The sequence below is a fragment of the Ipomoea triloba genome, chromosome 15, assembly GCF_003576645.1.
Source record: "Ipomoea triloba cultivar NCNSP0323 chromosome 15, ASM357664v1".
Taxonomy (NCBI): domain Eukaryota; kingdom Viridiplantae; phylum Streptophyta; class Magnoliopsida; order Solanales; family Convolvulaceae; genus Ipomoea; species Ipomoea triloba.
The window spans coordinates 3027227-3050000 of record NC_044930.1 but is presented as its reverse complement, the minus strand read 5'-3'; the positions used below and the strand labels follow the sequence as shown (position 1 = coordinate 3050000).

The window sequence follows — 22774 nt, the reverse complement described above, 5'->3', positions numbered from 1 at the left end:
TATTAAAATACAAATGTAGTAAGTAATATTTTAATAACATTAAGTAGTTTTACTTTTTTGAAGAGTTAAAGGATGAATAAAAATTTGAGACTAATGTTTATAGCAAGAATCAAACTTCTACCACTGAAAAAGTAAGTCTTAAGTTAGATTTCTCATCCACTAAAATTATGCTAGTATAACAGCTCAAAACATACTATTGGCATTCATATTTTTCGCATGTGTATTTTTTTTTAAAGAAAAAGAAATAATTAGACTAGAAATATTTTTATAAATTAGGAAATAACTAAGTCAAAATACATTTACTATTTTACAATAGAAAACGAAAACTTCAATATCTTTCAAAAATAGAAGAATGGAATCTCGAGGGAATTAAAAGATTCCTCGTAGGCCTCTACAACAAACAAGGAGTGTTGATCATTTCTTCGAGAATAGTTGGTGTTTTTGCTAAATCTAAATATCAAGCTTGTCAAAGTTGATTTTGCTTGCAGAATGTTTTATCAGTTCCTTCCTATCATCCACCTGTTTCACCAACAAAGGAGATTGTAATGAAACGTATTAGGATCACTAAATAAAGAAAACAACACAAATACCATTATTTATCTCAGTTGTCTTATATTTCGAAGGAAAATGATATATGTACTCTTATGGAGTAAAACTCCCATCAGTGTCATCTCGGAACGGATAGACAGATGAAATCCAAGATAGAGTATGGCTTCACTTACCCGACGACCCATTAACGAGGAGAAAACAAAGTTTGCCTGAGCTGCATCTTCGACCACTAGTTGCTTTAAAAGCCGAGTCTTTGGGTTTAAGGTTGTTTCCCACAACTGAGCAGGCATCATCTCACCTAATCCTGCATTTTGTTGCCATTTAGTCAGAAATTAAGAACAATATCTGGCTGGCAATAATTGATATCAAATTTTTTGCACTTTATACCTAGAAAATATTTCAAATTCATTTCTTAAGTAATATGGTCCACATGCATGCTGGAATAAACTGGCCATTTTATTCATGTATATATTTTCATAAAACATGAAATCCTCCTATTTGGATTTCTAGAATTCCGGAAAGTGCAATCTCACCTTTAAATCTCTGGATGTTATATGAAGCATTTGAGGGAAACGAACTCCGGAGCTTTTTAAGCTCTGCATCATCATAGCAATAGTATGCTTGTTTTCCCCGCTCAACCTGAACAAATCAAGAACAAGGAAAAATGACTAACTGGTAAACTTCAAAACATACCAAGGGCTTTTTTCGTTTTGAGATCAAACCTTGTACAGAGGTGGAACACCCACATAAATGCACCCTTCATCAAACAAAGCCCTCTGTACGTGAACAATAAAAAAGTGTGAGAGCAGAATCCTTTACAGTCCAGTACTGCAGTCCTTCAAGCATATTTACATTTCCTATAAATCATTTGTCTTTGGATTACTAGACGCAATGGAAGGGACCAACCTGATATCTATAGAAAAACGTCAATAACAGTGTGCGAATATGAGCACCATCCACATCAGCATCTGTCAAAATTATAATTTTATGATAACGCAAAGCCTCCTTTTTAAAATCCTCTCCCTGAAATGAGAAGATTGAATCAGACAAATTAAGTTCTACTAGAAAAACTGGAATTATGTACCCCCACCCCAAAAAGAAGAAAAGAAAAATGAACATATTACCTTCACCCCAAGTCCTAGACCAAGAATGAGATTCTGGATCTCTTCATTTTTGTACATAGCAGCTTCATCCCTTCTTTCAACATTCAAAATTTTACCCCGTAAAGGGAGAATGGCCTGCACAAAGCAATGAGTTGAAATGCCGTTTGCTGGAGTTTGGATATTTTGAAAAGGAAAAAATTACATGAGAACCATTCTAGCCAAATTGGTCACTTTGGGCACCAATCCCTGGGTGATAAACAGATAGAACTGTCACCTGAAACCACCGATCACGGCCTTGTTTAGCACTTCCACCAGCTGAATCCCCCTCCACAATAAATATCTCTGCAAATATTTGACAGAAAAGAAAATATTTTAATAACCATGATCATGTGAAAATATTTTGTACATCTTACTACTAAAAGAAAAGCTATTAAATTATCAAAGATGGTAGAATATAGTTAAATCAAAATGTCAATTGGTCTCTAAAATGACTAGACTAAAATTTTGCAATAGACTAATGCAAACGCAATTTAGTGACCTGCACAATAAACAAAAGTAGTGACATACTTGCCACATATTTCTAGGGTTAATGATTTAACATCCTACTATTTCAGGAAACACAATACCAAAATTCAGATGATCTTTGATTTAGATGCAAAAAGTCACAAACAAAATTTCAGATGAATAGGATCTCTTTATTTATTTATTTACTCTTTTTTTTGGCTAAAGAAATGAGAACATTACATGGTACAAATCTTAAATTCATATAATTTAACTGCTGCTTAGAAAGCTTCAAATACAATCATGGCCAAATAAAGCAATTTAGTTAACCAAAGCCTGGAAATTCAAATATGCTAATTGTAAGCATGAGAGTCTAAGTGCAACAAACTCCCACTCCGAAGTTCATTTAATGCAAACTACTGATTGCAATTAGGAAAATGGCCAATTACTTCAGCATTGTTATTGATAATTCAAAATTTCCATAAAGTATATCTTTCTTATGGAAGTAATGGAACTGAAATGCAAACACCTTAAGACCACATACAACCTAATGTTTAATGTGATATGGGTGAATATGATGGATGGAAAAGTTCATGTAAAACCAAAATCCATTCCTTTAGTTTCATGATTGACTTTTCTTAAAAGATGTAACAACACGTACCAGATTCCTTTGGATTTGTTGACGAACAATCAGCAAGCTTCCCGGGAAGAGATGATGATCTTAAGACACCCTTTTGTCTCACCAACTCCCTAGCCCTCTTAGCTGCAAGGGCTGCCTAAATGAACACAATAGGCAAAACATGTAAAAGACATGCAGATGAGCAAGCAACATTTTCAAGCAAGAATCTAAATCAATGATATGCCCAAAACTGAACAAGGTGGAAAGCTTTTAAAAGTTAAGGTACCTTTAGAGCATTTAGAGACTTGGAAAGAATTGAATCAAGCACATTTGGATGTAACTCCAAGAATTCAGAAAGATACTCATTAATAGATTGCTCAACAACCTTTCGCACCTCAGGATTTCCCAACCTCGTCTTCAAATAGAAAATACAAAGTAATTAATTAACTTGGAACCATAAACTATTTGCAGGACAAACCTCCCAATCTTGGTCAAGGTGCATTCCTGCGCCAAAAATCTCAAGGTATTCAATTCCTATATAAAACATTTGTCTGGTTTTCTACCTTAGTCTGTCCTTCAAATTCAGGATTTGGTACTTTGACTGAGATCACACAACTCAGTCCCTCTCTCACATGCTCACCGCTTAAGCTAATATCCTTTTCCTGGAAAAAAGAGGATCAAGACATTTAAACCCAACTATGCCCATTCATAAAATGCATCATCAGAACACTTCAGAAAACCGTTTTATTCAGCCGTTTATATAAAACAAACTCAGAAAATCAAATTAAGCAATTTACTCGAGTCTTGGAAAACAGATAATGATATGATCATATGAAACTCATTTTTAGAGTATTATTCAAGACATGAAATGATTACAGTATAACATGTGGGGAATAGCATAATAATTGTTGCACCATGCCACCATAGCTTTGTTGTCAAAGCAAAATTAGGATCTGAGCTCATCCACTGTACTAGAATTTTCAGATAAACGCATACATACTTAAAACTAGGAATATAATTGACTAAAATATAGCTAAACTCTCACTTTTAGCCAAAATAAGATTGAATGAGATTCAGTTTTGTATGTGTCGCTTAAAAGCACATAACAAAGAATATAAAATTTACCTTAATTATCTTTGACTTTTTACCAAGATTGTTGATGGTTCTTGTCAACGAAGCCTTCAGACCATCTATATGAGTGCCACCATCAATTGTTCGTATGCTGTTAGCATATCCTAGCACTGTATCTGAATAGGCATCTGAACACCTAAACCGACAAACATGAAAAAGTAACTGTCAATTTTTAACATGAAACAGACACTCATTACTATTTTAAAATCTCAGAAGTGAATAATAGCATAATTAAGATTTGTATATTGTTTTATGGTATCTTTTATATTTGTTCTGGGAAAAAATACAAAGTTTTTTAAAAAATGACATAGTGAAGTAAAAAGTTCAAATTTATACCACTGAAGAGCTACATCAATTATAACTCCATCTGCTTCTCTTTTGAATCCGACCACATCATGCAGAGGTTTCTGAACCAGAGATCTGTCAGTCATTACCAAAGTTTGGAAAGATAAAGAGAAACTTTCAGCAGATAATGGTTCACATCAACCAAGCATTAGATGACAGTAAGCTTTAAAATGTAATGCATATTAAGAATAATTTTTCTATCAATGGTTGACAATCGCACTAACATAAACTCTTTCATCATCAATATAAATTACAACTCTATTGTATATACTATATTGTTTTGTGTGTGTGTGACTAACATAGTTGAAAGCACAGACATTACAAGCAATTGCTCACAATTAGATGACAAGGAGTTTATTTTTGGCCACTGAAACTTAAAGCAATTTGTTATTTTGATGTATAAGTGTATAACAATCTCAGTCAATATAAGAGGCTTCTTTGGAGGCACTAATCTCATCAGTTTGAATCCATCGGTCAAAGGCCATTAGTTCAACACAAATTAATCAGAAATAGAAAACAATTACCAGACTTATCATTAGTACCATCACCATCCCACCCTCTTTTACTCTCTCCTCTTAGATAAGCAAATATGAAATGTACAGATTCACACCTCATAAAAATAAAAACATTTATGTGTAAACAAAGACTATAAGATCATCCTAATGTAGAAAGTGCAAGAGTCAGAGGTCTAGGATAATAAATACATAAATAAAGTAGGATGCAAAGAGTAAAACAGTACCCTTGAAAAAAGAACAAATAATGCACAGAGGTGGAAGAAAATGGTAGCAAATTAGCATACCTTATCAGCATTCAGCCATTTCACATACTCAACCAAACCTCCAGCATAGCAGTACTCATTGCATTGGCTCTTCTCTGTGTCCATATCCTCTTTCTTTAGCACAATAGTTAGCTGCAAAACAGAAGAAACACCAAGTAATAACAAATAAAAGCAAATATCAGCATGTGAACTTATTTTTCAGGTATAATAACTTAATAAGCTAATCACTTCTCCAAAATATGTTCTACTTGGATGACTTGGCATAGATTCATATTGCAGCAAAATGCATAGTCCAGCAATCTTATAAATTTTACTTGACCAGAGCTTGAGGTTGAACAAGAAATACAAAAGGGAGAAAATGCCTCCACAGTAATACCTCAGGGTTAAGAAAAGCAAGCTCCCTAATCCGTCCGGCTAGAGTGCTGTAGTCAAACTCTATTTCAGTCGTGAACACTACATAAACAGTTAAGTCAGTTATAGGGTGCAACCCATGATAAGAACCCAAAAAATAAAAAATTGTGTGTATGTGTGTACTCGGAAAAATTCCCCCAAAAAATTTCAAATGCCACCCCCCCCCCCAAAAAAAAAAAAAAAAAAAAAAAAACAAACAAACAAACAAAAAAAAACAAAAGAAGAAAACAATAACCTTCTTTATCAGGCCAAAATCGTATGGATGTCCCTTGCCTTTCCCTCTGCCCAGCTAATAACTCATGACAGATCAAACTTGTTGTAGGCTTCCCACGTGAATACCTTTGTTTGTGTTCCTTGCCATCACGCCAGACAGTTACTTCCAGCTCCTGTGAGTAGATGAAATAGTCCATTAATTGATAGGTCTGGAACCTATTGAGTATTGAGGAATAAAATAAGCAGAGAAGAAATATAGCTAGACTGGCCTAGTAACTAAGTCAAGAAGAAGTCTACAGCTTGATTAAATGCCACTTCCTATCCAATTTAGCAGGAACAGCCGAACAGGTGGCATTTAACCCAAAGCAACTATGTTTTGATCAAGGAGAGGCAGCATACCAATTTAAACCTATTTTCTCCTCTCTTCTAAAATTACAATTATCAAGCTGAAAAAATTCATACACTGTCTTTCATTTTGGCCCCTAAAATAGCCTATAGGTCTAAGAATATAATATTGAGATTTGAGACACCCAAACCACCAAAGAGGAAACTAATATTGAGAAAGGTATAAATTTAGCTCATACTCTTAAAGGGAAATTCTGAAAAGGAATGTGAACAACCATATAACACTTTTTCCAGCAGGGAAACTTTCTAACAGTTTTTTCCACTTTTATCATTGTTTAGCTTTTGACAGAAGAAACAAAAGTGCTTCCTGCTATTAGATAAAAGTAAATAGTTTTCACCACATCCTTTACTTCAATTCTACACTACTTCCTTTCCAACATTAGATAAAGTGCTTTTTAGTTCACCACCATCCTAACATATTTTTAGCCATCAGTTTCAAGAAAGTTTCTATTCAGGTTCTAGAAGCATGAAAATAGAAATTGTCAATAATTCAGCATTCTTCACTCATTTGGTACCTTTATGAGCACAATCCAGGTATAAAGTTATATTTATCACAGGTAAATCACCTCATTGAATATTTAGATACATACTTTGGCATGACTTCAAAATTTTTGGCATCATTTTAATGACCTGACGGTGCAAAACTATGTTCAAACTTCAAAGTTCAAACACATAAACACTTGAAATTATCTAAGCCATCCCCACATTATAGACAAATGAGATCCATTTAACCATTATGACTCTTGAAGGATAGGCAGAGGAAAATGAAACCCTTCATTAAAGGAGCAACAAATCGAAGCAATCAAAAGCACCCAAACTTGAAATCAACTGTGATGGTGAGTTGAATATTTCAGGATGAAAATTATTTAGAAATGAGCAACAGGAGCAATTTATTATAATAGATAAATACCTCTGACAATGCGTTTACAACTGAAAGACCAACACCATGCAATCCACCTGAGACAGTATAGCCACTACTTGAGCCTCCAAACTTGCCACCTGCATGCAGAACCTGCACCATTCCCAGAACCAATAAGTGTAAGCAGTTTTCAACTATAATATTAACTACACAGGCATATGTATATATTGGTATCATTAACAATTTTATATATTCTCCTTGCAACAATTCGAAAAAATGGCCATGTAATTTAAAATTTAAAAAAAAAAAAAAAAAAAAAAAAAAAACTTTTCTACATTGAAATTCTATTTTACAAAAATAATTCCAGCACCAACTGCCCACATAAAACCACAATTTACTTAAACTCTACAGACTGCATTCGTAATTTTAAAGAACAAAATTGTAATTAGTGGGTATGTACCGTCAAGACAGTCTCTAAAGCAGACTTTTTTGTCACTGGATGCAAATCAGTTGGAATCTGGAAAGGAAAATGAAACTTGTGAACATATGAGAGAAACAATAAGAACAAAGAACATATAATCCAGAGCTAACTCAACTTATTCTGGATTCATACTAAAAATGATAACAAACTTTTTGTTAGAATATTAGTAGTTTAGTACCAACAATTTTTATAAGAAAACCCTACTAAGCCTATGAGCAGGTGTGTATTCAAGTGAAACTGGATATTTTCCTGGTTTTGCTCAATCTCAGCTGAGCCTTTAAGAATTGAGCTTCAACACAACTTGGAACTTATTGATAGCACCTTTTCCTTATGAAAAGAAATAATACCTTTTTTTAGTTGTACACAAATAATCATTTGCATATAATGCTTTTTGTGGAGTTTTTTCTGTGTCATGTTTAACAGTGGACTTATAGCAGTGTGTTATCAATAAGGCCAAGAAGTTAGAACATTTGTCTCTATGGAAAATAAGCAGTTCATACCCCACGCCCATTGTCAGTGATGCTCACTGAATTGTCTGCATGCAGGACAACATCAATTTTCGATGCAAATCCAGCTTGGGCCTCATCTACAGCATTATCCAAGATTTCATATACCTGAAGTAGTAAAATTAAAAGTTATTATTACATTTAGTTTACAGGTAAATTCAGACCAATGAATAAAGCCAATGTACAATGTATAGGATACCAAATGATGCAGCCCACGAGGACCAGTGCTTCCAATATACATTCCAGGCCTTTTTCTCACAGGATCTAAACCTTGCAACACCTAAGAGGAAATCAGATTCTGTAATATTGATATGACAACAGCACTGATTTACACCATTCTCCAAAAAGAGCAAGGCAGCATAATTTTAAACAATGATAACTAACTTACCTACTTAAAAAACATTAGTCGTCTAGCAATATATATAGAGACCCTTCTTTTTACAATTTCTCCCATTTTAGGCTCCTTCAGAAAAGGGCAAAATGTTACAGCAGAACACAACTCTCTTCATTAGAGCTATGAATAGGAGAAATTGTGTATCCAGTATTTTACTCGGAATTTAGTAAAGAACATAAACGTGAAATTTTCAATTTTCTTACAGCACAAAACAATATCTAAGACTATCCTAAGAGCGGAAGCATTGTCTTTATAAATATCTTAGCAATGTGTTTCTCCACCAAAATGAATATAAATCCCATCCAACTTTTAACAAAGCATACTATCTCAGTCAGTGTCATTCCCAAAATCGGTAACAAAGCATACATTAAATACATTTGCTGCTTATTGAACTTAATTAACACTGTCCGCATCCTAACACCCAATGATTTATTCATACGAATCTCCACAGTACAAAAGCAACAAAGTATAACACCAGAAGATATGAAAAATAAAAAAGTTTTACAAACAGAAACCAGTATTCACCTGAATTTGTTCAGAACCATAATCTTTTGAGCCATGTCTTTCTTGAAGGGCGTCCATAGCAATGCTTGATGACATAAAAGATTTAGTGCATAGAACATTTCTACTAAAATCCCTGTTTGGAAGCCTCCTCAACCTAACATTTGTCCTGAAACAGTAGCACAATATTCTACAAACAATCAAAACACTGGCCCTAAGATTAAACTAAATTTTTAAAAAAAAAAATGCTCTTATTTAGTTATTTCCAAGTTTTTCTATACCAAAAGAAAGCAGTTTTCATCCGCCTACTCTAACCCGTAGAAGTACAGCTCCGCAAAAGTTCTCAAAAACTATATATCTCCCATGAGCCACTTGACCACTCCTAATCATGCAACACTATCCCCAACCCATACTTGAGATAAAACGACAGAAACAAGCTTAAGCGGCAAAAAGTAAACACATATATATACCTGGAGTTGCAGAAAAGAAGTGAGGGGCGGGAAACAGAGAAAGAGGAAGAGAGGAAGGAAGGGCTAGCGCGAGAGTGAGTGAGAAAAGCGCCATACGCCATGAGCCGCATAGAGTGTCTAAGCAGAGGAGGATGAGAAGCTTTCAGCACAGCCATTCATTCAATCCAAGCTCCTAATTCATGGACAGTAAATCGGTAATATGTATGGTTGGAAGACATAACAATTTTGCTTCTGATAGAAGTTCAGAAAAAAATAATTTCAATCTAATTTTTCCCTCTCAATTCCAAACCCTACCCAACAATCCAATCCAATCCAATTGGTAGGGAACCATAGGGCCCAATTTCATATAAACCCGACTTGCATAATTTATTATTAACAAAATGAAAATGATAATAAAACAATGTTTTTTTAAAAGGAGTAAAATAATACTTTTTACACGGTAGTATTATGTAATCAATACTTTTGATGTTCAATCCTATTAATCATTTTATCATTTCATATAATAAAAATTATTCTTTTTATTATTAATATTGTTTATATGTCAAAAATTTATTAATTTATCAAACAAAATATCTTAATGATTTGGAATGTTCTATCTCAATAAAAACCTTTTAAACCATTTTCCATTCAAAAAAAAAAATCTCCACGATTAATAATATATAAAATGTGCACACTTGGCACATACATGTTTAGTTTGGAAAATACTCCGTAAGTTATTGGATTATTTATTCTTCAAATTTGGGGATAAAAAAATTCTGATAGGAAATTTATTACAATGGAAAATGAATTCCTCTTTTTTTCTTTTTTTTTTCCTTGGCCTCCTTAGGTGTTTTTTTCACACATTTTATGAAAAAATACTCCATATACAAAATTATTTTTATATTAATCTCACATATTTGTAATATGTTGAGATATTTTAGTCTCTATACTAATTGTATCGAACAACTTATTTTTAAGCTTGACAATAAAATTAATATTCAATTAGACTGTTATTGTTTACTTTCAAAAAAAAGACTGTTATTGTTTAAATCTTTATTTTCCCTAATAATATAATTTATTACCTTTCAATTTGTCAATTGCCTAAGATGCAAATAAAATCTGAACAAATGACCCAGTGTTTTTTTTTTTTTTAGTCTGCATTTAATATTAAACTTTTAAATGATATCTGTGTAATTTTACCATAAATAAAAATATCAATTTGAATAGAAATACATGTAACTTGTGCATTTTAGTTATTATGTTTTTGATATTGTGTTCACTGTCTAATCTTTACTTTGTATTATGGTGTAGTAAAGTCATGCCATCACAATACTAACTGTGTAAAATAGTGTGTTCATTTAAAAAGTGTATGATTTATTTTATTGGAAAAGAATAGCTTTAGTTCTGCACTACATTCACTTGAAACTATCAAAGGCAGTTAATACAAGACACTTCTAAAACCTATTACCTTCTATAATAAATTGTTTGAGTACAAATATCTATATATTTTGATGTACCCACAAGGCACATATAGTGAATATGAAGCACATAAATAGGTAACTCTCCAACTTTCAGCATTTGTATTTTCAGATGTTTCTTCTGTCAGTGTTTCTCATCATCCTTAGGTTTTGTAACCAGACTCTGGACCCTCTGACTAGCAGAAAAGACGGTATCACAAAGACAATGACTGCTGAATTAGAGAACGTGTTGGTGAAGTATGGCCTCATTATAACAGTTACGTTGAGCCAGAACCTTTTGCCAATGCAGCTTCACGTTCCTTGCGTCGACGCTCTCTCTGAGACAGACAGACAGATCAACTCAAATAATGAAATTTTAAAGATCAAGGCTTGTTAAAGATCTTCCTGCAAATGAATGCATCATGTAGCAAAAGCTAATGAACATTGATTTCTCGAGAACCAAGAAGGTTCCTGCAATGGGGTATATCAAAGGAACACTGTATATTGAATATGATAGAGGGAATGTTACAAGGACCATTCCCAAATCAAGCAGTGACTATTTGATGTGCACTAGATATATTGGAAACTTTGTGTAGCTAGTTTTCCTTTATAATTTGCCACATTACGTACATATGTATATGTATAACGTATAAGCTATCAAGAACAACTTAAAGCTGGAGAAGAAAGATATGTATCAATGTTTGTACAGTTCACGTTCAGTAGGAAATAAGAAGCATACCCTTCGTTCCCAATATGGAAGGAAGCACACAAAATCATAGACAGGTTCTATTGTAGAGACCAAAGCAGCATTTAGTCCAACGAACACCAGAAGCCCTGTCATTGGCCTAGCTCTGTGAGGCATCCTGATTTGTTTATGAACTTCCTGTAAATGCAATATCACATTGTTCATCCATTTAAATTTTTCAAATTTCAACTGCCCAAGTTCATGTAAGTGCCCATACAGCGTAACACACATGAAGTATAACAGATCAAGTATATCTATCTTACAGAATATGAATCTATGGTTTACCTGAAAACTAATACACCTAATTCTTTTTGGTAAACAGCTATACTTATCTAAAATGAAATTATAAGGTGACTAAGTGATTGTCTCTTAATTACTCAAAAGGTCCTCTTATTCTCATTTCATCATTTTCTGAGGCTACAAACCATGAGAGCAAACTCTATTTAACTTTCAGTCCACTAAACATATCAAAATGATTTTCAGTGACCAAACGTACACCAATTTCACGTAATCCATCAGATAGATCAAGGATTCAGCAAAAAATAGGGAAAGTCGCCGGAGCAGAGTGTACCTGTTGTCCAGTCGCTGCCAATGCTTTAATCGCGGATTGGTTAAAGCCGCAGCAACAGCTGAAGTAAACACTATAACCGGCTTAATAACCAGATGTAGATTTCTACACCGATCACCAAAACTGAAAGTTTAATCCCTATTCCATAAATTAAGAACTCCAAATTATTTGCAGAAGCGATACAATACAGAGTGAAAGCAAAGAGGTGAGAGATTCTATGTACAGAAGAAGGCAGAAGCATCATTTTTTTTCATTATTTACAGAAGAAGGCAGAAAGCATCATATGTCTATTTACTGAGCAAGTAGCATGCAAATGGTGAGAACCTGAGACGCAAAATAACAAAGGCATAGTCGGAATTAGCCGTTCACCTGCAACGCTGCCGTCAACCTCTAATGTCGGCGTGGGAGCTTCTGCGGTCGCCGGTCTGTTGCTGTGAGTGAGCCGATGAGCAGATGAATCGCACAATCAGATTTGGAGTTTTGGGCTAGTGGGCTACTGCCTGAGCACCAAACATATGGGCTGCAGGGTTGGGCAAAAAACTGAAGTATATATATTTAAGGAATAATAACTCCGAATAAGAGTTAATTTGGGCCATTTATATTGTGGACCACGGTGCACACCCGTACCAAAATGTTAGGAGATGAGTTATGTGTATTCTAAATAATCGTTCTGTATATTCCAGACAATCATTCTGTATATTCTAGGCAACCGTTTTGTGTATTCATGTTAGTACCACATATTGTGATGTGTTTGTGCATTCAATGTTTAAGATGATGAGTTCTGTGTATATTGTGTTAATATTCTGTGTATTTATGTTATTAACATAGGTTATGATATGTTTGTGCATTCGAATGTTAGGAGGATAAGTTATGTATATTTTGTGTCAATATTCTGTGTATATAGGCAAACGTTCTGTGTATTATAGATAAGGATTATGTGTATTATAGATAATGAATTCCCTGGAGTCATTTGCGTCCGCATCCACTAACATCAAACCGACGTCGTTTCGGACTAGGGTCCACAGTGGTCCACGATATAACGATTGGTTAATTTGCGTTCGAAGTGGCAATTTATACCATGAACCAGTATCCACATACCATATAGAGTTATAGACCTTGGATTGAAATGATGAGGCACATAGTTCATACTCGTAAAATACATAATTTCATAACATAAGACACAAAAGATCACAACACAAGGCATATACACATTTTATATGGCAATTTATATCGTGGACTAAGGTCCACAATGTACTGTGGACCCTCGTCCATACGCAGAATTTGACTTCATAATAAATATAATTCATATTCATAATACACATACACATAAACACAATATAATGAAAATGAATTAAGCACTTAACATAAACACAAATTCTAACTCAAAATAAATTATTCGATTAACATCTGGTTACCTTGTGGTCTAGTAACATTCGATTGCATATACGAATAAAAGAAAATCATTAACCATGTAGCGTGTAACTCAATGACAGTTCCGTTAGGTCACATTTTCGATCCGAAAGTCAATGCACTATTGTAATTGTAGGCTCATTGTACACCACAATGCTCATGATCTCCACCCCCAATACCCCACTACTACTACTACTACTCTACTAGTGTGACGCCGAAGCAAACGGTCTGCGATCTTAATTTAGGAATCAGCGAAAGCAGGGCCCGCCATTGCCATATATATCTGTTGGGGAAGGAAAGAGACAAGAGAATATAGAAACCACACCCACCGTCGTGTAGCATATTTAAGTAGAAAATGTCCCGCTAATTGCTATACCTCTGTGCATTTAAATCCCTATGTTTCATTGTTTCCCCTACACACCCCATTTTCATTTTGCTCCTCTTATCTCACTCAAGAACTCCAACCCCTACTCTTTTTAACTGACACCTCCCAAATTTTCGTTGAAATCTGTGAATATTTCCGTTTTTTTTTGTGTCTCAAAATTCGAGAAATCTGTTGATTTTAGCTGGGATTTTTGCGTTGGTGTTGTGAGTTTATGGCTTAATTCAAGCTGGGAGAGAGCGAGGCACTGAAAATCGAGCAGGGTTTTTGATGAATTTTTGGCGGGGATGGTGAATAACCGTGAAGATGGGGAGAAAAACCCGTCAATTGGAGGCAACAGCGGTGTTACCAGGTCATGGGGCACCACGTTTTCGGGTCAATCTGTGTCGACCAGCGGCAGTGTTGGGTCGCCGTCAAGCCGGAGTGAGGCTGCCATGGCCACTCCAGCCAGTGAGACCACTTTTGCTCGCCTAGATGGCCTTGACATTCATGGTGATGATGCCGGATCTCAACGCAGTGCTGCTGGGTCAGCCCTTTGACTCCCCGTTTAGCTTATTATTATTATTATTATTTTTCCAGGAATTTGTTGGATGTTGAATTTCTTGTGTGGTTAGTTCAGGTGTTGGACTTTGTAAATTGTTTTTATTTGAATTTATTGATTTATTTTATTTTATTGCATTGCATTATTTGTTTAGATTACTGATAACCTAAGGAGCATTGAGTTATTGACAGTGGACTTGCCAATCTAGGATGTGTGTGAAGACAAGGGCACAGATAAATTATGTGCCAGTTAGCTAATCGTGTCTATGAAAAATGTTAGTGCAGTCTTTCATCTTTGTGGCATGTGAAAGATTTTGGATTCAACTTAAGAATTTGGTGATGTATAACTCATTTGTTGCTTCATAATATTACATGCTGAAACACATCTTCTATTTAACTTTGCTGGTTAAATGGGGAGATTGTGGTTACTTTCTTAAATGTGAATTGTTTTTCGAATTGTCCTTTCCTGGTTTCATGTTTATGGTGACTTGATTGTGGCCATGACTGAGCATAGCTCTTCGCATTAGCAGGAAGAAGAAAAGAGCCCAGCGAGCAGTGGGAGGCGATAAGAGTGGTAGAGGACTGCGGCAGTTTAGCATGAAAGGTATTTCTTATACATTTTGTTTTGTTGCTTTTCATTTGAATTTTGAACAAGGATTTATTAATGCTCTTAGTGAGTTTTCATTGCTGTTTGCTCTACATTGATTCTGTAATAATTTTCTAGAGAACTATTTACGTTTGCATCAATGCAACTAATTTTGATTACTGCTTAACAGTTTTAAAATGATTAACATTTCCTTTTTGCCTTTGTCTAGTATGTGAGAAAGTGGAAAGCAAAGGGAGAACCACATATAACGAGGTCTGTTCACTTATTATAATATATATTATCTTAATGTGTCTGTTGTTTCCTGAAGTAAACCTTTGACTTAAGGTGGATATGAATGTTATATGCATTACTTTGTGCTGCCTGTTTGTGGATATGTGGATAATGCCTGATACTTTGGTAGTTCATGGATCAGGTTACATGATTTATGCATCCAATTTTCCATAATTTACTGTAATTTGTGAAAATAGAAGTAAGGTTGTGCATATCTATTTCTCTAGACTCTTCAAACTCCATAGTCCAACCTTTCATGTGTAACATATGAGGAGACATCTCGCATAGATGTTTCTTATCATAATGTTAATGCGCGTTGTTTTATTGAGTTGTCAATACAAGGGCCACAAGCACATGCCTTTTGAAATGCATGTTTTATGGCTAAAGCTTTGCTTTTAGATTTCTTAGTAGCAGTAATTGAAAGGTGTAGGGTTATGGCTTGGTTCTCGGTTGATGAGTCTAAATTGTGTCCTTGATACACAATAGTTAGTCAACCTTGAAGAATATAGGACCTAACCAAAAAGACTGCACATAACATCTGTTAAGAGGCCCACATTGAAAATATAAGAGAGAACATCCGGGCTTATAACTTACATGGGTTAGACTAGCTAATTGATTGGATTTAATCTTTTAGTGTGGTTTGACCCATGTGCATTATAGCCCTGTTGAGTGACCTTGGCCCAATCTTATATTATTATAACAGTTGTCCACTTGAGGGGGAGTGTTAAGAGTCCTACATTAAAATCAGTTGTGCATTTACCGTCCACCCAAAGGAAACCAAACCACCACCAGGGCATTAAGTAGTCGACCCAAGAGCAAAGTTAGCTTGAGATTGGGTTTACCTTATGAACTGTTTAGGTATTCCGATCTGTTGAGATGTTGTTCTAATACCATACTAATGCGAACCCATTATAGCGCTATGTAGTGGATCCAACAAAAGGGGAATCATTTTCAAATTTCAACTCATAGATCGGTAGGACCCTAACTCCTTCACAAAATTAGCTCAAGAGTGGTGGTTTGACTCATGCCTTATGAACTGGCTGGGTAAATCCTAATGAACCAATGTGAGATGCATAACACGTACTATTGAATAAGTAGTCTTCAGCTTATATGCAGAAAATTCTTTAATCTCCAACAGATTTTTGACGAAATACAGATTAGAAATAAGTGAGAACTCTCAAAGCTAACAAACAATTTTCCAAGTGAAGAAATTATTTTGACCCATTAATATTTAATGCACTTGAACGGGACAATGAAGGTTTTCTATTCAAGTTTTTTTTTTTTTTTTTGAAAAATGTTTTCTATTCAAGTTGTGTCTGAAGAAACTACAATTTGCTATTTATCTGTTTAATACTAATACATCATTGTTATAATTGTTAGCATTCAACTTGATGTTGTTGGTTGTTTATTATTTGGACCCATTGCATTTTTGGGGAATAATGAATGATATGCTCCAAAAGCTTTTGCTAGTTGGTACAGCTTAGTTCCACTGAGTTGAAACTTTACTGGCATACTTCCATAAACATCTGTTTATTACTTCTATTTATTTAATTATTATTTTCTTGTTTGCTGCTTAGCTAAACAAACATGAATAACAAAATTCCCTGTTTCCTCAATCATTATGATGTGGTGATGTATGTTCTCCTATTAACCTGTAAGGCTTAACTCAAAGTTTGCTTGCTTAAGGAAGATTAATATCTTTGGTTTTAAATGAGGCATAATTTTTCTTTTTGATTTCTCAATGTATTTACTTTTTCACCTTGGCTGGATTGTGAATAAAGCTTGGTTGAGTTCAATTTTTATTTCATGTCTAATGCAGTACAATTAATTGATTGCCATCTCTGCCTAATAGGAGTATATCCATGCCTTGTGCAGGTAGCAGATGAACTTGTGGCTGAATTTTCTGATCCTAACAATAGTTTTGCATCGCCAGATCAGGTTTCTCATTTTCTAATATATATATCTCAACTCTCGTTTTCATTTATGTTCAAAGGGATAGTGACATAGTGGTTTACATGACAGCAACAATATGATGAGAAAAACATTCGAAGGCGCGTGTATGATGCTCTAAATGTCCTTATGGCAATGGATATTATTTCAAAAGATAAAAAGGAAATCCAGTGGAAGGGTCTGCCACGAGCAAGTGTAAATGATGTTGAAGAGCTAAAGGTTTGGGCTTAAATTTACCTTTTCCAGTATTCACCTCTTTTCCCTTGCTGGTTTTGCACACATTTTTCGTACAAAAGAAAACTTTTTAAAGTACTGTAATTACTAAGAAAAGGTACCAGGGGTGGATGTAGAATTTCAGAAAAGATTAACTCTGGTTGATATGCTTGGATGGGTAGAAAAACAGATGAAATTAAAATAAAGAAATTTTGGATGATGAGAAAGAAAGAGGAAATGGTGAGATGACTAAGAAATGGAATTGGTGCATGTATTCTGAGGGGAGAGAGGAGCTTGGCTAAATGTATAGTATGCGTTTATTGTTGAGAAAGGCGGGGTCAATTTGTTCCTCATTTTCTTCCAGATTTAGGAAGGAGATAACAAAAATTCATTCTAGATTTTTTTTAAAAAATGTTCCACTCCTTTTTTTCCCCAATTCAAACATAGTATAAGGTACTTCATAAGCTCTTGTATACTATACTAGGCATTCTTCTTTGGAAGATGCTTGCTGGTACATATTCTGGATTAATTTATCTGTTGGACAAAAATATTTGATGATGTAATTCATTATAATATTATACTTGCAGATTGAGAGTCTTGGATTGAGAAACAGGATTGAAAAGAAGGCGGCCTATTTAGAAGAACTGGAGGAACAGGTAGGACTCTTATCTAGTTACTTTGATAATTTTATATCCTTATGGTGCGGGAAATTTCATTTGTTCAGCTATCTGTTCCTTTACTTCTGTTTGTTTTATTTTTACTTTCTTACTTTTGAGTTTTTCTTTGTAAAAGTACACAGGTCTTCAAAACCTCATAAAACGAAATGAGCAGTTATATAGCTCCGGAAATACTCCAAGTGGTGGTGTGGCTTTACCATTTATCTTGGTTCAGGTAGGAAGGTTTGACAGTTTCTTATTTATTGTAATTGGTAGAAATGATTATTGAAGTTTGTCATTGCCAAGTGTTCAATAGCATCCCCTCAAAAAAGATAAATAATTCTCTCCGCTATCAAGCATCACCGGAAATTGCATGAGAACAAAGTATGATATACTTTGTTTCTTATCCAACTTCTCTAAAAGCCACCATATGTGAAATGCGAATTAAGTTGGTGCTATTTGGTAGGAAAAACATGGTTCTTTTTCCCTAATGGCACTCTTTATTATTATTATTATTATTATTATTATTATTATTATTATTATTATTATTATCCCTACTGCTATTAAGATTTTTGTTAGTAAACACACTCATGTGAGCGTGTGACATATGAATGTATTTACACACATAGTTTAATTAGGCAAGTGGTCATTAAGCAAGTCACTTGGAGTCGGGATTGTCCAGAAGCTTGGCTACTTTGTTTCTTTCCTGTTAAATCTAACCCTCCTGAATCTTGGTGCTTCTGAAACTTCTAAAACTTGATTTTGCCTGAAAGTGCTACATCTAGCTTTTTTGCTGTCTCATCATTCATTCATTCCTCTCATTTTCTTTTGCCTTCGAGAAATGCAGACTCGTCCTCATGCAACTGTTGAAGTGGAAATATCAGAAGATATGCAATTGGTGCACTTTGACTTTAACAGGTAAGAGATGTCTACGACTTTATTTGCTTTCACTCCTCTTGAATTTGGCCCCTTTTCCGATAATGCTGGATTGCTGGTAATTCATGAGACATGGACAACTGAGTTTATGCACAACCGTTGCATCGAGTTCTAATCAGTTACCAATAAGCATAGAGATATTACGGGATTTCAAAATTCAAACCCAAACATTTTACCTCAATTCTGTAATAACTTCAGTAATTTATATGGTTTAACCAATTGCAGCACTCCCTTTGAGCTGCATGATGATAATTACGTCCTCAAGGCAATGAAATTTTGTGAAAGACCAAAGAGTAATGCTGTGGCACGGAATCTTTCGGCCAATGGATGGGAAGGTTCCAGTAATACCAACACTTCCCAATCTCAGATCCCTCATCCTCCTATGCCAAATATACCCGGTAGGTCTGCCACATCGCCTCCTATCCCTGGGATACTCAAGCCATGCGTCAAGCATGAACCGCCTCCTTCAAGTACTTGATTATGTTGCTGTAGACTGTAGTAGTCATCTCATAACATTTGTATATCATGTAAAATATTATGCCTTAAACCTGCTCTAGGTCCCCAATCACCTAGTCAGTCAGATTCTTTTTAGCTGTTTTCAAAGAACAGAGGATAGTATGTTCTTAGAGTAATACTACAGATACTCCGACAGTAAAAACCTTGTATGGCGTGGCACGTTATGATTGGTTGGTTGTTGAATTAAAGGGTTCGTGATTTGATAGTCAACCAATTATATCGCGCCATGTCGGACTGAGTTTTTACCGTCAAGAGTAACTCTATCATTATCCATATTTCTTGTGGTACTGTTTAGGGATTAGCTGCATCATATCACTGTAGGCATTTGTAATTGTTGTCATCATTATGTTCACTGCCCTTTAGAAGCCTATTTATGTGAGGATATGGTTCAGTTTGAATTGTGTGTTTTAAAAAAAATATTGGCAATATTTTGGATTTGAGAGGAATTCATATCCACTACTCAAAGGTGTGCAGTGGATAAACTATACTCTTGTGTAAGACCTTGTATGATAGACTCGATCGAGATGGTGTTGTAAAAAATCAAACATTACAATATTTGAGGTCTTGTTTGGTGTGCTAGAAATGCAATGGGATGTCATGAGCATAATAAAGGAAAATGTTTGACATCTGAGTATATAAAATTTAACGGACGTTTAATTAAAGAAATGTTTTTAGATAATGTAACATTCTTGAAAGTATTAAATTTAGGGAAATGAAATTCTCATAAACGTGACAAAAATGAAATAAAAATTAGGTTACAAAATTTAATGTTTTCTTGAACCGAACAAAATTATATATTTTAATGTTCACGTTACTTAAAAAAAAATGATGTGAGATAACATACAAGTAAAATACAAGAAGAAGAAGATGAAAAAGAGGGTAATGTTTGGATTGGGTTAAGTTGAGGAAGGCATGTCAGTGCTTTTGTCAATCCGTAGAACTCAAAAATGTCCAATAAGTCAACGCACGTGCTCTCTACTTCTCTACTTTTATTAGAGCATCCCATTGATTTATTATTTATTATTTTTATTTTTATTCTCGAAAATTATTTTTATTTTTATTTTTAACAAATTTTTAGAAAAATAAAGTTTGGTTGGAGAGAGAGAAAAAAAATTAATTTTCAGTGTTAAAATGATTTTATTTGGGTTCAAAAATTGTACAAAAAAAAAAAAAACACACACACACACACATGGTGTGCATTAGTAGCTAAAAAATACCGAGCAAAAACGACAGGCTCGATTTTCATTATTGAGGAATTAAAATCATGCTCGCATATACAATTCAATTGATTCTTAAGTGATAGATTATAGACAATGATATATGATCGAATGTTAATAATCGTAATGTGTGAGTTTTACCCAATGGAGTAGGCACCCCTCTACTATAGTACTATCCTATTGGATCGGGAATTACACTTTTTTGGGAATTAGGCAAGAAACAAAAATCATTAAAAGTTAAAGGCTTAATAGGTTAAGAAACTTAAGTTTTTATTTTCGAGTAAATACAAAAACAAAAGAAAAAAATTAATAGAATCGATTAAAGTTACTACAGCATGGTACATGTCCCTACAGTTGATACGACTTGACACCCTAATGAGTGTGTCTTCTTGCCACATTCCATTATTTGCTATTTTATTTTATTTTTTGCCGACAGGATTTTAAAAAAAAATAAAAAAATTGGTCACCATAAATATTATTTGTACAAAAAAATTAAAAATTAAAAATTAAAAATACATAGAGCTGTGATGGTATTGGACAAAGCCAGGATGCCCCCACAAAATTTATGATGAGAGCTGTGTGGGGACCACTGCCACTTATCTCTAACCCGAATAACCGAATTGCGATAAATGATCCACGCGATATTCGGCTCATGACGTCACCCGGCTGCGCACTGATGACGTCGACTCTCTCACGTCACATTGCGCCACGTGGCGTAAATGGGTCGGCCGATGACGGCCCCTACCATGGAAACAAATATGTCCACATTAACAATTTATTCTGAAATAATTCTAAAATACTTGATTAATATAATAATTTATGATACTTAATTTCATCATTATATTATAAAATTAGAAAAACCTTTTTTTTAGAATAAAAAACACTCAGCACTTAAAAAATGTTACTTTAAAATGTGCATAAAAATAGTAGAATTTAAAATTTAAAATAACGACGGTTGGTACAAAAAAAAATGATCAGCATCTCTTACTAGCGTAATAGCTCGAATAACGCTGCTACCATGGGGACTAGACACATTTTTGTCAAATTTTAAAAGTACGGAGTAATTACTTTTAAAACGATTTAAATTTTTGACATATTTTAACGTATCCTTATAACTTAATGATTAGCCGCCATCAATAATTGGGTGGTGTAGTTTGTACATATAATAAATCATGGTACGATATTGTGATCTATATTAATGTCCAGTTACAAAAAAAAAAATTGAGTAATTATTTCTTTATTAGCTATCAAGATCAGAGAACGAAATATATAATAGGAACCACCAAAAATAAATCTCATACGATTTGAATTATAGTTGAAGTAAGAAATATAATTTTTTTTTTTTTAATGTTTACTTTGTCTGATGCATCGTTCTCAATGCGGTAACCAAATGAGATTAGGTTTACCCGGACAAGGGAGAAGTAGCTGTCAAACCCCCCGCTGCGCTCTACTCATCATTGATGGCTATGGCTGGTGGAGGAACCAAAATATTCACGCGGGACTTTATTATTATTATTATTATTATTATTATTATTATTATTATTATTATTATTATTATGTTAAATTAGTTACTGTGTTCTGAAAAAATATTTAATATACTTTCAATGAATATATATTCATCTTGTCATTTGTTCTCTTTTCATTGGAGGAGTGAAAGAAAAATAATTGTAAATTCATTTTTTTTTTCTAGTTTGATATGCATGCACCACATTAGCGAGACTTGCGAGAGTATATGTAATATGACTCGTGATGGGGGAAGGATCAAGGTTCATGATCTAATGCTCGGAAGGAAGGAATAAGGACGATTGATGAAGAAAGAGAAGGCGGTCCGAGGTCCGACTGACCTAAAAACTGTGGCCGAGGCAAGAAGAATGTAGTGCAATGAAGGCGGTTTGGGAAGTTTAATTTCCTAGAGGAGATAGAAGGCAATTGCAGATTTTGTGCTAGAGATATGGAAAGAATGTCAAAATAGATTAAAAAATATCTCAAATGTAATAAGGAAAAAAGTACTAAAGCATTTATGGTAGTTTAGGGTTACCAAGGGGGGAGAAATCACTCATAA

At 34.3% G+C, this 22774-nt stretch overlaps 2 protein-coding genes and 1 long non-coding RNA gene across 3 annotated transcripts; 1 reads left to right on the top strand and 2 right to left on the bottom strand.

Annotated features, from left to right (window-relative positions):
- Window positions 1–245: 245 nt before the first annotated feature.
- Window positions 246–9521, bottom strand: LOC116007274 (DNA gyrase subunit B, chloroplastic/mitochondrial-like). The gene is made up of 21 exons (XM_031247909.1): window positions 9267–9521; window positions 8821–8965; window positions 8101–8181; window positions 7896–8009; window positions 7375–7431; window positions 6966–7067; window positions 5673–5823; window positions 5403–5479; window positions 5048–5158; window positions 4240–4310; window positions 3898–4039; window positions 3336–3434; window positions 3059–3187; window positions 2815–2929; window positions 1927–1994; window positions 1674–1787; window positions 1456–1572; window positions 1272–1325; window positions 1083–1188; window positions 723–853; window positions 246–519 (listed from the first exon to the last, which is right to left on the bottom strand). The coding sequence occupies exons 1-21, from the start codon at window positions 9419–9421 to the stop codon at window positions 451–453; spliced, it is 2208 nt and encodes a 735-aa protein (XP_031103769.1). The 5' UTR covers window positions 9422–9521; the 3' UTR covers window positions 246–450.
- Window positions 9522–11571: 2050 nt separating this feature from the next.
- On the bottom strand, window positions 11572–12529 carry LOC116007113. Its single transcript, XR_004095200.1, has 3 exons — window positions 12385–12529; window positions 12019–12153; window positions 11572–11585 (listed from the first exon to the last, which is right to left on the bottom strand). It is a non-coding gene; the product is annotated as an uncharacterized LOC116007113 (long non-coding RNA).
- Window positions 12530–13676: 1147 nt separating this feature from the next.
- Window positions 13677–19980, top strand: LOC116006186 (transcription factor-like protein DPB). Its single transcript, XM_031246474.1, has 9 exons — window positions 13677–14333; window positions 14878–14951; window positions 15163–15206; window positions 17100–17162; window positions 17247–17393; window positions 17975–18043; window positions 18180–18278; window positions 18891–18961; window positions 19205–19980. The coding sequence occupies exons 1-9, from the start codon at window positions 14095–14097 to the stop codon at window positions 19455–19457; spliced, it is 1059 nt and encodes a 352-aa protein (XP_031102334.1). The 5' UTR covers window positions 13677–14094; the 3' UTR covers window positions 19458–19980.
- Window positions 19981–22774: the final 2794 nt, after the last annotated feature.